This window comes from Sorex fumeus, unplaced genomic scaffold (genome assembly GCF_029834395.1).
Source record: "Sorex fumeus unplaced genomic scaffold, SorFum_2.1 ptg000135l, whole genome shotgun sequence".
Lineage (NCBI taxonomy): Eukaryota > Metazoa > Chordata > Mammalia > Eulipotyphla > Soricidae > Sorex > Sorex fumeus.
This window is the reverse complement of record NW_026606192.1, coordinates 880,572-896,164: the sequence shown is the minus strand read 5'-3', so window position 1 is coordinate 896,164 and position 15,593 is coordinate 880,572. Positions and strand designations below refer to the sequence as shown.

At 46.8% G+C, this 15,593-nt stretch overlaps 1 protein-coding gene across 1 annotated transcript in view; it reads right to left on the bottom strand.

Moving 5' to 3' along the window:
* Window positions 1–200: 200 nt before the first annotated feature.
* Window positions 201–15,593, bottom strand: part of PLA2G4A (phospholipase A2 group IVA) — a 100,771-nt gene continuing 85,378 nt past the window's right edge. The window contains exons 16-18 of the mRNA XM_056106615.1: window positions 8,772–8,967; window positions 6,801–6,958; window positions 201–957 (exon numbers count right to left, since the gene is read on the bottom strand). Coding sequence (XP_055962590.1) covers window positions 826–957; window positions 6,801–6,958; window positions 8,772–8,967 — 486 coding nt within the window. The 3' untranslated portion in view covers window positions 201–825. The remainder of the gene's footprint in view (window positions 958–6,800; window positions 6,959–8,771; window positions 8,968–15,593) is intronic.

The window sequence follows — 15,593 nt, the reverse complement described above, 5'->3', positions numbered from 1 at the left end:
GCTCTGTGGGTGCTCTTCCCTCTGAAACCCCATCTAGTGAACCGCTGACTACTGCAACTAGAAAGAACTCGAAGGGTGGGAGCGGAGGTGGGTGTAAGGGGGAGCCATGTTCCCTGATGCCCCTTATGGCAACAAGTGCAAAATCTCATGAAACAAGAAACAAGAATCCAATTCTCTCAAGCTGGCCGCATAAAGATTTCTTTACTTTATATACGTATTATGTGCACATGTAAATAAAAAAAATAGTGTTGTCTCAGAGCATGACTAAGTCCAGCCAGTGAATATCATTCACACACGATATAGTCTTACTTTCTCAGACTGCAACAGTTCATTGGTCTACAAAGAAACCACATATTTAAAAAAAAAAAAAAACAGGATGCATAAAATACTTGATAAAGGAATGTCCTGGAAAAAGACAGTGTATGGCCCTGACCTCTGCCTCAGGAAATCTGTGCTGACAGAAAATGCAGCAAAGTGTATTTTTACGTGATCAACATTGTCTGCTTGCCAGGGAAGGGAATTCTCTTCACACAGCCAGAAAGTTGAAACTCTGAGCTTCAGTCAGTCTGGTAAGTCCTGGGTTAAGTACTAGATGATGGGGTAAATACTGGTGTGGGTACTGAGGCAGGTACTGGGTCCAGTACAGGTGTGGGTATTAGTATGGGTACTGGGGTGGGTACTAGGATGAATACTAAGGTGGGTATGAGGTGTGGACTGTGGTGAGTCATGGGCTGGGTGGGCACTGGATGGGAACTGGGGTCAGTGCTGTCTTTTCAAATCCAGTTGTGAAGCATTTGGCGCCATCCCCCTGGGCCCCAGTGCCAACTAGGCGGAGGGTTTGCTCAGAGAATCCTTGTTAAAGAAGCGTCTGGCCTCCACGCTGCTGAGGGACACGGAATAGCGAGAAGGATTCTGCCTTCTGTAGGCGATGCTCTCGGCGATGGCTGTCCGGATCACCTGCAGACAGTGAGCACAAGAGTGAGGGCAGCCCAGTGCACAGAGAGCTCAGGGTCTGGCACAGAAGCCGAGGGCACCTCCCCCAACAGCCAAGGCTCTGCGCTCCCCTCACTGGGGTCCCATCCAGGATGGCTCTGAGAATACACCGGAAAGTGCTGTCACCACTGGGAGTACATTCAGGCACCTGGTAACCAACCCCTGTTCTGTGCCTCCTGGGGACGAAGGCACGGTGTGGAAAGAAGTGAACTCACTCTAGGGTTCTCCTCATGTGGAGTAGACGTGGGGGACCTCAGGGAGCCAGATGATGCAGGGATGGTGCTGAGGAACTTCCCAATTCCCAGCTCAGCAGTCAGTCAGGAGTATGGATCCCTGCGCCTGGAGAAGGCCAGGTCTGCGCCCTCCCTCCCCCCAGCACAGACACAGACACAGACATACACACACACACACACACACACACACACACACACACACATATATCTGCATGGAGGGGCTCCCATGTCCACAGGCAGCCTTGCAAGGCCAGTGGGGAGGAGACAGGGCATGCCCAGGAGGGACCCTATGCCCATGGGGCTGGGATGGGGCTGTCTTGGGAAGCAGCTGCTGCATCTGGGGTGAGGCATCAGCACATCTCCTGAGACCCTTTTAAGCCCATAGGCCAAAGAGACTGTGAGACTGGCCAGAGGAAAGACAAAGTGATGGAGGTGTTCACAAGCCCACAGACCTGTACACGAACTGGCCCTTCAGCTGGGGTCACAGTGGCCAGAAGGGGGTGCAGGGAAGAAACACAGCAGATCTTGGGAGTGAAGGACACGGGCTTGCAAGGAGGCTGCTCCTCAGTCCAGACCAGAGACTTCCTGCTTGGGGCCTTGAGTCATCTTTGGATCTTCTGTTTCTGTGTCACTACTGCCATTGGGCACAAATGTCAGGGCAGTCTGGGCCACACTGACCCAGTGAGGCCAGAGAGACACTCATGTACGATAAAATCAAGTACACTCCAAGTACTTAGAGAATGTTTTCTTTCGTACTTCGGTGTCTGGGCCATACCTGGCCAGACCCAGGGGTCGCTCCTAGCAGTACATGAGGACTGAACCCAGGTTTCCTGTCTGCAAAGCTCTGCCCAGTCACTGGAGTTAATCTCCCTGGCCCAAGAGCTTTTAAAATATAGAAGTAGAAAAAAAAAAAAGAAAAAAGAAAAGAAAGAAATCAGAAAGGGGCTGGAGCAATAGCACGCGGCTAACCCAGGTTCGGTTCCCAGCATCCCGTATGGTCCCCTGAGCACCGCCAGGGGTGATTCCTGAGTGCAGAGCTAGGAGTAATCCCTGTGCATCCCCAGGTGTGACCCCCCCCAAAAAAAGATATAGAAGTCCATGGGGAAGGCAGTGATGATGACCGATGTTCACGAGCATGCAAATAATCAGCAGCAGAAATACCGTACTCTAGTGGGCCTACTGTGACTGGACCATGACAGGTGTTTCTAGTGAACAGGCCATGATTACAAAAGAAAATGAACACTTATTCACCTTTGGAACCGGAGAATGCAAATGCAAGTAGACGGTGCGATGTGACCACTAGGTGGCAGTATGGCATTAGGAAAATGAGCATCGTTTTCAAGTTACTGCAGAAAACGCCCATTTGCGGTGATATAAAGAAAAGATGCTAAATCCAGAGCTATATCAATTGCCCAGTGTGAGTTCAAACTGTGGGTGCATCGGGGCTGGAGAGATAGCACAGCGAGGAGGGCGTCTGCCTTGCATGCGGCCGACCCGGGTTTGATTCCCAGCATCCCATATGGTCCCCTGAGCACGGCCAGGAGTAACTCCTGAGTGCAGAGGCAGGAGGAACCCCGTGCATCGCCGGGTATGACCCAAAAAAGAAAAAAAAAACCAAAAAACTGTGGGTGCATGATGCGTGCGTTCTGTGGTCAAGAGCCACCTGGTCAAGAGTCAGGCGTCCCCACCTCAGTCAGCCGATAGCAACAAATGAAGGAGCATGGCCAAAGGCTAGCTGGTAATCAGTAACAGGTTTTTTTTCTGTCTTACAGTGCTAGTTGTTAGTTATATAGAAATCAAGGAGCTGGAGCAATAGCACGACGGGGAGGGCATTTGCCTTGCACGTGGCCGACCCGGGTTCGATTCCCAGCATTCCATCCCATCCCCCAAGCACCGCCAGGAGTAATTCCTGAGTGCAGGGCAGCAGTAATGCCCCCTGAGCATCTCTGGGTGTGACCCAAAAAGCCAAAGGGAAAAAAAAAGAAATCATGAAGGGTGGAGGGTCGGGGTACACATAGGTGTGGTTGAACATTATCATAACAAGAAACAGATATAAAGTCCTTCCCTTCAGACAAGTTCTTCTAGATTAACTCAAGGACAAAATATCACCTGCGGGTTCAGCACTCTAGATTACTAGGAGAACCACTGAGGGGTGGGATTCCATCTATGGGTGTCCTGCTTTCTCCTTTCCTTAGCTAATAATCTATTTTAAAAAATTAAATCTACGTCTTACTAATATTTCTAGTCATTTTGTATGAACAGCGCATGAAGAGTAGCTCTTCCTGTAGGCAGTTCGCTTCAAGGGTTTGGGTTAGGGTTTCTATCCCGGACTATAGTCCTCGGTCCAGGTTAGCCTTTCCTAAGCCTAACAGGGCCCTTATTCAGTTACTTCTTTTTGGGTCATGACAGAGTTTGTTCCATGAGTGTGCTCTTAACTTAATTATACTTCTTATGGAGCTTAGCCTGTCCCCTTTTTCAGTGCCAGGGTAGCTTGAGGCTTGCTCTCAGTCCGTCCAAGTCCTTTGCCAGGACCCTCCTTTTGGGTGTGTTAGGAAGAGAGGGCAAATGAGGCTTAAGTCAAGTAAAAAGGATGGATGCCCAGGAGTAAATATTATTGGAATCAATTAACTCCCACATTACAAAAGCACAGCACCACCTGTCTTCCTGTGTCCAAACGAAAAGGATATTGGCCTAAAGTAACCAAGCAAAAGACATAAAGACAAAAAGCAACATCGAATCAGGAGTATCAGGAGTGCCTGATGGAGTCTGGGTGTGCCTCAGGAGCACTTTGAGGGGTGCATCTCAATAAACCTAAGCTCCCTGTGGGAGAAAACGCATGCGCACACACAAAGATGCACAGACACAAACTCAGACACAGAACATGCAGACACAGACAACCAAAACAGCGACATACAACAGAAACAGACACACTCAGAGTAACACAGAACTTAACACATACGGTAGACACAGCCAATACACACAGAGACACACAGAGACACAGACACATAGACATACATACCACACACACACACACACACACGTGACACCTTTTCCCCACCAAGAACGACAGCACCCGGTCTCAATGTTCATACAGCCCCAGGGACGCCCACCTTCACTCATGGGACCTTGGCTTACGTCCCTGGCAGCTGCTGCCCTCCAGGCTTGTCTTGGCACTGCCGAGAGCTCGGCTTCTACCCAGGGGCCTGATCACGCATCTCCTGGTGACAGGGGCAAACAGGCAGTCGGGGCTCCAAACTCTTCCCTTTACAGCTGATTCAGAGCCCCACAGTGACCCTCTGGGATCTGGCCTGGAAGTGGACCCTGGCCCAAGCGCCACAGGCAGTGCCCACAAGTGTTCTTAGAATGAAAACCTGCATGGTGAAGGGGTCGGGGAAAAAGAGCAGCTGATGGGTGGTACGACAGGAGAGCTATTCTGCAACTGGGTATTTCTGTTCAGGCTCTAGCTCAATCTACTGTGAGGAATGTAAAGTATGTCAACGAGAATGATACTGCATTCTTTAGAGCAAGTAGCTTAGAATGTGTCAGATTAACCAGGACTGAAGGCAATCAGAAGTGCTACTGCTTGTTATATACGCATTCATTGACTGTAGTCAACATATTATATACACGGTCAAAAGAAACTTACAGAGGCGTCTATGTGTGTCCTTCTAGTTTCCAAGTGTTATTGGAGATTTATTTTTTTAAATAGCCTAAATGTTAACTGAGCTGGAGCGATAGCACAGTGGGTAGGGCCTTGCACGCAGCCAACATGGCCGACCCGAGTTCGATTCCTCCGCCCCTCTTGGAGAGCCCGGCAAGCTCCCGAGAGTATCTCGCCCGCACGGCAGAGCCTGGCAAGCTCCCCGTGACGTATTCGATATGCCAGACACAGTAACAACAAAGTCTCCAATGGAGATGTTACTGGGCCCACTTGAGCAAATCGATGAACAACGGGAGGACCGTGACTGACTGAAATGTTTAACCAAATAGCCTAAATCTATTTTTCTTTTCATTTAGGAACAACTGGTTTTGTTGAATGCCTTTTAGCTCACAGAACACATACTTTTGGGTTTATTGGCTTCACATAGGTATTATCACTTAGGTTGCTCCTTTTTTATCAGCCTGGGATAACTTAAAACACAAATCTGTTCTGAGACTTTGTCCCTATAAATCATAAATCAAAATACTATTTGTCTCTTAATAATCTTTGCATTTTTACCATCACCAAGGAAACACCCAACATGTGGATTTTAAATGCCCTTTGCTTGGAAAAGCAAATGCCCTTTGCTCGGCAAAGCCTGGCAAGCTACCCGTGACGTTACTTTGCCAAACACAGTAACAACAAGTCTCAAAATGGAGACGTTACTGGGCCCGCTCGAGCAAATCGATGAACAATGGGAGGACAGTGACAGTGACAGTGTTTGCTTGGAAAAGAAAAGGAATACATATATTCATGAACTGATATAGGCTATAAACTTTGCTAAGAAGCATGCTTTATTTATTTATTTATTTATTTGCCTTTTGGGTCACACCCAGTGATGATGCTCAGGGGTTAATCCTGGCTCTGCGCTCAGGAATTACTCCTGGCAGTGCTTGGGGGCCCATATATGGGATGCTGGGGATTGAACCCAGGTCAGCCGTGTGCAAGGCAAATGGCCCTACCAGCTGTCCTATTGCTCCAGCCCAAGAAGCACGTTTTAAACCCTGGCTTCTGAAACGGTGGGTCACACCCCATGTAGATCATGCAACTCTGAAAATTTGCTTTAAAATAAAATTATTTATGGTTCATTATCAGTAACTGATCTGTATACCAATTTTATGTCCCTCTCTAACTGGGGCTATATAAAACTTTATTAGATTAAAAAGGACTGTGAGTGAAACATTTAAGAAGTCCCCTTTCACCTTGAACTGCCATATAGAATTTCCAAATAAAGTCTGGTAAGAAAGTAGGAGAGAACCCTCTGCCCAGCTGTGCTCTGTGGCGCCAGAGACAAGCCGCTCCCCCTCCATCTCTTTCTTTCCTTCTCAACTCTTTTCCCAATGTGCAAACCCAGCTTGGCTGATGAACTTGTCTTCACAAGCAACAGAACTCTGTGAGAAAGTGATGGGTAGCCGAGTACCCAGAGGAGTTCCTAACTTCAAGGTGAAGAGGTCTCCGAATTTCAGCGCAGACTGGCCGGCAATCGCAATGACAGGAATGGTCGACACAGGAGAGGTGACTCATTGCTGGTTTCTAAAGCAAGCCACGGAGCAGGGCCCACGTGAAGTAGGCGTGGGAGAGCAGAAAGTGAGATTCTCTTTTTTTTTCTGCTTAACGATACTTCTTACACCCCCGCTCTTGTAGAAACCCTTTTAATTACTCTTCTTCTTTCAATTTACCGTACAGTGAATACTCTAGATGCTTAAAGAGGCTAAAGGCTAACCAATCTATATCAAACAGAAGGATTGCATATGGGCTCTGCAACTCAGAGCCACCAGAGGGTCACGCCAGTGCCAACATGTTCAACCGGCGTACGCCCCTGTCTCGCAACGGGAAAGCGGCGGATGTGGTTGATGACCACAGGAAATACTCACGTCGATGTTGTTGAGGGTGTTGAAATGCATCAGATCATGTAGCCTCTTGAAAGCCTGGTTCGGATATTGGAAGTTGAAGGTGGAAAAGGGCGATTCTGGGTCATCAAAAATATCAAAATCTGCTATTTCCTTCTCTTCCTTGGTTTCTCTGGGAACACCTATGTACCAAAAGTCTCAGATGGGGTTGATTGGAAAAGCACCAAGTTTCTCTCCAGTGCAGGGGATCAACCACTGGCCAACTGGGCCTGTGTATTCGTGGACCCTACAGTGCCCACCTTTCACCCCTCCCCTGGTTCCCACTGCCAGTCGTCTCCCTCTGCGCCCAGGGTTGTTCTCTGGCTCTTTGCTCCTGCGCGGAAGGTCCTGTGCTTCGTGCCTGTGACCCCAAACTCTAGAAAGCTGCTGAGAGATTCTTGTGGTGGGGTGCAGGGAAAAGCAGAACTCTGGGCCGGAAGTTCTGCTCCATGTCCTCATTTCCGGGTGTTGACTAGGACAACCCCCCCTCCCTCTTCTCGGACTCTGGGAAACCTTACCAAATACTCCCTACTTGCCTTGGTGCCCCCGGCATCCCACTGAGCTGGCCTCCAGGCAAGTAAGTGTCAGAATGTTTTCTAGGTTCCAGCTACATGGGACTCCAAATGCCAACCGTTACGCCTTCCCTTGGGTGACGTGTGACTCCCATCACTTCCCCTGGCTACCAACCATCATTCTCAGCTGTCGAGAACAAAGTACAAACTTTTCTTCGTCGGCACACCCTCTCAAACCTTCCAGCGCTAGCTTTTCCTTTCTCACCTACATCTTTCGGTGCTAAAATATTTTTTTTAGGCTTTTAGGCCTATCAGCAGGTTGCCTGTCCAGCTCCAGGTCAATGTTGCACCGAGTGGACAACAACGGACACCAGAACAATCCGGGAGGGCAGCAGTAGCAGCCTGCAGTATGACTGCACGGTGGGGAGAGCTATTGTTTCCTGTTTGGATTCTAGACAGCTGAGAATGATGGTTGATAGCCAGGGGAGGTGAAAGGAGTCATGCGTCACCCAAGGGAAAACATAACTGGTGGCATTTGGAGTCCTATGTAGCTGGAACCCAGTTATTGTTTCATTTAAAGGTAGATTTCCAGGGGAATGCTGAGTAATTTTTTTTTCCCCGAGAAGGACGCAGTGGGTCTGGTCTATGTGGGGCATCTGCTTCTGCCAGAACATAGGTAGCCACAGACTCTCAGATATGGTGAGGCATAATGACTATGCCATAAGCCATAGTTGTAGGCTAAACATGGCAACTTAAAAAGACTAGTCATGGGGCCGGAGCGATCGTACAGCGGGGAGGGTGTTTGTCTTGCACGCGGCCGACCCAGGTTCAATTCCCAGCATCCCATATGGGCGCCCGAACACTGCCGCCAAGAGTAATTCCTGAGTGCAAAGCCAGGAGTAAGTCCTGTGCATCACCGGGTGTAACCAAAAAAAAAAAAAAAAGACTATTCATGTGCTTCTGTTGGATTTTATTAATCTTATGGTCAGTGGAAATTCCCAGTTAACCCTAAGATTATAGTCAATGATGAAAAACGCTGAAAATAATTTAAAATACTTTCAGGGGCCAAAGAGAGTAGTGAGTGGGGTGTTTGACTTGCACATGCCTAACCCGAGTTGGTCCCCAGTACCCCATATGGTCCCCCAAGCCAACCAGAAGTGATCCCTGAGCACAGAGCCAGGAATAAGCCCCGAGCACTGCTGTGTGTGTGGACCAAAAACGAAAGAAGTATCTTAATTTCACTTGTACTGCCAAGTAGGGAATGTAGGCCCACCCTGCAGGAACGTCGGCTCTCCTGCTCAGCCACCATGTGCACAGTCCCTAAAGAACTTTCTGCATGCTTGTTGCAAATGAGGCCTCCCGTCGAAAGCTGACAGGCAAAACTGCAAAACACACAACCACCCCACTGACTCATGCTCTCTGCAGATTTCCACCCCACACCTACCTGGAGCTTTGTACTTCCTGAAGTTGATGTTGGCCAGAACAAAGTGGATGATGGTGGGGCAGTCTGTGTCCATATCCGCGTTCTTGGGTTTGAAGACATAGCACTCCTTCAGCCCTTCCCGATCAAACACATAAGGATCAATCTTCGGAAAGGGCAGCTTGTTCATTTTAGCCCACTTTTCTGCAAGGAGAAGTTCCTGGGAGGGAGAGAGAAAGACGCATTGGGGAGCTTGTCTTCTTTCTTCCTGAAGGCCTCGGGAACCGACCATGTGCCAACAGCATGTGCTTGCTACCATCAACCCAGGGAGACGGAACAATAGGACAATGGGGAGGATGCTGGCCTTGCATGTGGCCAACCGGGTCTGGCCCCCAGTACTCCAAGAGCGAGCCCTGAACACAGCTGGGTGTGTGCACGCACACACACAGACACACACACACACGCCTTGGAGAAAAAAAAACCCAACAGGAATCCTGATGGACAATCTTCAAAATGTGTGAAAGGCAATCTGAACGCCCCTCAACACACTCATTACAGCAAGCCCATTCTTGGCTCAGAGCCTTTGTAGGAGACATCTGAAAAATGACTGATGAACTGAGCTGAGGAAAGTGAGGTCAACTGAGGGGCTGCAGTCATAGAACCATGGGGAGGGCCTTGCACAGAGCTGACACAGGTTCAAATCCCTGGCACCACATATGATCTCCTGAGCCCTACCAAGAGTGATTCACAAGTCCTGAGCACAGCTGGACTTAAAAAAAAAAAAATAAAGCAAAATTTGGTCAATGGAGTTGCTAGTTAAAAAAAAAAAGTGTAAGCCTATATGTGTTATATATAATAAGTTTGGGACCCTTATAAGCTACTGGAGATAACCAAGTGGAGTGAGGCTATTGTACTTTTTTAAAAACCTGTATCTACTCCATAAAGCTAATTAAGTATTTAGGCAATATATTAATAATTTACTTTAATACATTATGACTCCGCACGGCAGAGTCTGGCAAACTTTCCGTGTCGTACTCAATATGCCAAATACCAGTAACAATGGTGGGTCTCATTCTCCTAATCCTGAAAGAGCATTGAAATGGCTCTTTTAAAATCTCAGGGCTAGAAAGGAGACATTACTGGTGCCTGCTTGAGGAAATCGACGAACAACAGGATGATCGTGATATTATTAAATAATTCAATATTCAGACATTTTATAAATGTAAAAGTATCTGGCTCTTCTTTTGCTCTATTTCTGGGTGCTCACAGTGCGCTGGACAACTCTTCTCTGCAGTAATTGTCCCAACAGCCCTGAAGTCTCTAAGTTACCACACTCACACACCAGTGTGGTCCAGGCAGTACTCTCTGCCTGAAACAACAGGCCCCAATTCCACCTCATCTCCATGGAGCCTGTTTCTACAACTCAGAGGCCATGGAGACTTAGACGACTGGCTCATGGAGTGACAAGCTATGACTGGCCACATGCTACTCTACCATCCTAGGGACCAATGTGCGTAGCACGAAGGGATTGTGCTCTGTGAATAAGGAAATGAAAAATGGAGATGGTTTCACTCATATGTGGAACAACAATCACTACAGCAAGGAACCAGCCCAACACAACGAAACTTATTCCTCAGCTGGGAGAGAACTATGGTGGTGAGCGGAAGGACAGTGAAGGGAAAGGAAAGGATGAGGCTGGGGTCTTCTTGCTGGTGGAGGGCACCAGAACTTTGGGGGTGAAGGTAGTGACAATTACACACATGGAGAAGTGTAAATTTACTTATTTATTTTGCTTTTTGGGTCACACTCAGCAATGCTCAGGGCTGACTCCTGGCTCTGCACTCAGGAATCACTCCTGGCGGTGCTCAGGGGACCCTATGGGATGCTGGGAATCGAACCCAGGTCAGCCACATACAAGGCAAACACCCTACCCGCTGTGCTATCGCTCCAGCCCCCGAGAAGTGTGAATTTAAACCCCTGAAATACCATATGATTGTAAATCAATGATAGATCAGTGGGGGGAGGGGGCACTATCTTCCCTACCAACGAAGTAAACATAAAAATGAGATAATGTGGGATATGCATTAAAACCTTTCAGTATCTGTACTGCAAACCATAATGCAGAGAGAGAGAGAGAGAGAGTGAGAGAGAGAGAGAGAGCCTGCCATAGAGATGTGAGTAGGACGGGAGGGAAACTGGGGATGTTGGTGGTGGAAAATAAAAATGTGCACTGGTGAAGGGACAGGTGTTGGAACACTGCATGACTGAACAACTTTGTAACTGTGTATCATGATGATTCTATTAAAAATTAATTTTTTAAAAATGAAAAAATAATGTATATTTTAAAAATCTGTGGGGGCAGAGCACTAGTATAATGAGTTAATGAGTAGGGCACATGCCCTTGCGTGTGGCTGACCTGGTTTCAATTCCTAGAAACCCATATGGTCCTCCAAGTCCTGAGAGGAGTGATCCCTGAGTGCAGAGCCAAGAGTAAACCTTGAGCACCACTGCGTATGGCCCTCCCCCATTAGTAATAAACTTAAATAATAATAAACTTAACATTCTGTCATTTAGATTTTAGAAAACAATATTTTAAAATACAGCAGCTTAGGACCAGAGATATAGCACAGGGATTAAGGGGCTTGCGTTCAAGTGGGCCCCATTCAATACCTGAACCAGGGGTAGCCCTGAGCACTGTTGGGTGTGGTCCAACTCTTCCAAATAAAATGAAACGAAACTGTATCTTAAACGTAGATAAAGGGCTAGAGTGATAGTACAGCGCTTGCCTTGCAGGTGGGTCCTGGGTTCGATTCCCAGCATTCCATAGGAGCACTGCCAGGAGTAATTCCTGAGTGCAGAGCCAGGAGTAATCCCTGAGCATCGCCAGGTGTGACCCAAAAAAGCAAAAATAAATAAATAAATGAAACTTAAATAAAAATACAGTTCTCCTTGAAACCTTACAGTTGGAGATTTCTGGTGTTGCGTTTTCACTGGATTCTCTCAATACCATTTACAAAGGCTTACACATCTGTTCTCACTTACGCATGAAAGAAAAAGATTTCAGGCAGACAGATTCAATATTGCTCATAACCAGCAAGCATTAAATATTTCAGTGGAAATCCCACATATACGTGATGAATTGCTTCGGCATGTAAAAGGACTTTGATCGCTCATTCCTTTTTCCTCTCTGGCCAGCCAAAGTATTCAGTTAGTTCTTGGCAGCACTGTTCATAATTATTCACTCAAGATTATTCAGCACCAAAAACTAAAAGGAAAGTTCACTCCGTGAACCAACTGCGTGAGAAGGATGAGGAAGGCCCTTTCTAATGTTTACAAACATGACTCAGGGGATGACCACCATGTGTGGACTGTGGGGAGCGGGGAAAGGAATCACCTAGGTCGAGGCCGGGCTATTTTTACACAGAGATGTGACGTGGATTCAGGAAGCCACGGAAACTTTCTCTTTCCCTCTGCAATCCGGATGTGGAAAAGATTGAAAACTACTGATGACAGGCTGGAAAAACCACATCTTCTTTCATGTCTCCTTTCCAGTCCAGACTGAGAAAGCAGGGAGATAGTGAGCAGAGGAGCTGGTGTGAGACACGTGGGAAGAAAACGCACAGACACACGCCACATACCATGGCCACTGGTGCTGTGACAACACTCTAGGTGGGCCTCCTGACCACTCCCAAACGTCCCACTTCCACAGATGAGCTCTCAATGCAGGTCTACAGTCCTCACTGGGACTCCTGTGGAGGGGGACACCTCTTGGGAGCTCTTCTTTTTCTGCATAGTGAAAAGTGAAATCACTTATCTTGAAATACTAATCTGATTAATATTCTTTAAAGAATAAATACCCTACTGAAACAGAACTCAGCCAAAAGTACAGACTGATGTTATCCGGAGTGTTTTTACTGACATCTTAAATTTCTTTTTTGTCAATTTCCTCATATCTTATTTAAAAAAAAAAAACACAAGTTTCCAAGATTGTATATGTCTCAAGGATGTAATATTACCACATCACACCCACCACTAAGTTTCCGAGTTCATTTTTGGGCACAAAATATGATTCTTTTTTGAGTCATAATTGAGAAATAGCCTTTTCTTAGTTTTAGATGTATTATGGCATCATGACTTGATTTGTGTGTGTGTTGCTTTATTTTGAGGGGTTATACTCAGCAGTGTTCAGGACTTACTCCTGACTGTGCTCAGGGGTCATGCCTGGAGGTGTTTAGGGGATCATATATGGTGCTGGGAACTGAACCAGAGTTGGCTGTGTGCAAGACAAGCACTGAAATCCCTGTGCTACTTCTGATTTGATATTTTCATATACTGTAGAATAATCACTACAATCACCACTCATGGTTAGTTTTTCTTCTCTTGGCAACGTTCAAATATAAACAGTGTTGTGAACTATGGTCACCACATTGCACATTATTAAAACAGCTTGAGGGGCTGGAGCGATAGCACAGCAGGGAGGGCGTTTGCCTGGCACGCGGCCAACCCGGGTTCGATTCCCAGCATCCCATATGGTCCCCTGAGCACCGCCAGGAGTAATTCCTGAGTGCAGAGCCAAGAGTAACCCCTGAGCATTGCCGGGTGTGACCCAAACAGCAAAATAAATAAATAAATAAATAAATAAACAAACAAACAAACCAGCTTGGAAGGATAGGAAAAACCATCTAATAAAGAAATATCATGACAACTTAGAGTGAAAGATATATGGATGAGGGGCTGGAGCAATAGCACAGCGGGCAGGGCGTTTGCCTTGCACGCGGCCGACCTGGGTTCGATTCCCAGCATCCCATCATCCCATATGGTCCCCTGAGCATCGCCAGTAATTCCTGAGGGCAGAGCCTGGAGGAACCCCGGTGTATCACCGGGTGTGAACCAAAAAGCAAAAAAAAAAAAAAGATGTATAGATGTAATACATATACATTTAAATATTAACAATATATTTCTCCTTAATTCTTTTTTCTATGAGAACTTTTCTTGGTTCCTACAAACCTAGGATATGTGCTTTCTTTACTTATGGGGTGAAATGAAGGTGCAGTTTGGGTCACACCCAGCGATGCTCATGGCTTACTCCTGACTCTGCACTCAAGGATCACTCCTGGGTGTTCAGGGGACCATATGAGGTGTCAGGGATTGAATCTGGGTCAGTAAGTGCAAGATAAGTGCCATCCCACTCTTATCTTACTGGCCCCAAGATATAATCCTTTGTATGCTATTTCTCATTACTCCAAATCTATTTTCAGATTTGGAAGCAGTATGCAGCATAAAAAAAATTAAAACCTTAATGAAGCAACTGATATCTGTCTTCGCGTTGTTTATCGATTTGCTCGAATGGGCCCAGTAATGTCTGCATTTTTTTTTTGAGACTTGTTGTTACTGTGTTTGGCATATTGAATACATCACGGTAGCCTGACAGGCTCTGCCATGTGGGTGAGATACTCTCAGTAGCTTGCCGGGCTCTCCGAGAGGGGCGGAGGAATCAAACCCAGCTCAGCCGGGCTGGCTGTGTGCAAGGAAAACGCCCTACCTCTGTGCTATCGCTCCAGCCCAAAGCAACTGATATAGGGAACAATAAATATCAATTACAATTCAGAGGTTGTGGTTTTTTTTGTGTGTCATGGTCATCCTCATGGTATCTGAATCTGGGTGAACTCGTAGCAGAAAAATGAGAAACTGACACGGGAAACTAGAGGCAGGACCTCTGAGTGAACCATACTGGGCAAAGATGAATAGACCATAAATCATAAAGCTATGACCAAAACAAAGCGAAAAGGCCAGATCGATCTGGCTGCCTGAGCAGGAACAGGATGGGGTCACATAACAATTAGGAAATATCTATACGGAACTCAGAAGCGTCAGTGTAACAGCAACCATTGTGTATGTTAGATGAGAACCCTGTTCCATAGAATCTGTGTATCCTGCATCTCACCACACAGATATAACCGAGGGAAATGCGCTCAGGACGCAACCCTTTTTGGTATTAGCTGGGTTGAGTGAGCATGTGTAAAGAAAACTTGGCTCTCTCTCCTGTTGCTCCAGTGCCTGTGTCTAATTCTTGGTCAGATTTCTGTTAAGAAGCCTTATCATTTAATAAGCGTGGAGAGAATTTCCTCTCTTTGATACTGTGCAGAATTCACATGGCACTTTGTAGTTCTTGTTGTTAGCAACCTCTTCACTGAGAGGTTACTATAAATATTTTTTAAAATTTTTTGCTTTTTGGGGGTCACATCCGGCGATGGACAGGGGTTACTCCTGGCTCTGCGCTCAGGAATAACCCCTGGCGGTGCTCAGGGGACCATATGGAATGCTGGGAATTGAACCCGGGTCAGCTGTGTGCAAGGCAAATGCCCTATCCGCTGTGCTACAGCTCCAGGCCCTATGACTAATTTTTTTAAAAAAGCGAGAAATTCATGTTGTCTCCATGACTGTGCAAGTGTTTGGGGCTGCAATCAATTTTTATGTTTAAATACTCTTATGGGGAGGAGCGCAGGCCTGAAGAGCTCAGTGCTTGTAAGCCACCAGGCTACCCTGATGGTGCCCATGTACAGGGCATTCAGTGTCAGGAATCGAGCCCAGGGCCTCACACATGCTGGGCATGTACTCTACAACTCGCATCAAATCCCTGGTCCTTCTTATCAATTTTGGGGAATGAGTGGGTAAAGAAACTATGGGATATATATATATATATATATATATATATATATATATACATATACATATATATAGGGCTGGAGTGATAGCACAGCGGTAGGGCGTTCGCCTTACAAGCGGCCAACATGGCCGACCCGAGTTCAATTCCTCCGCCCCTCTCGGAGAGCCCGGCAAGCTACC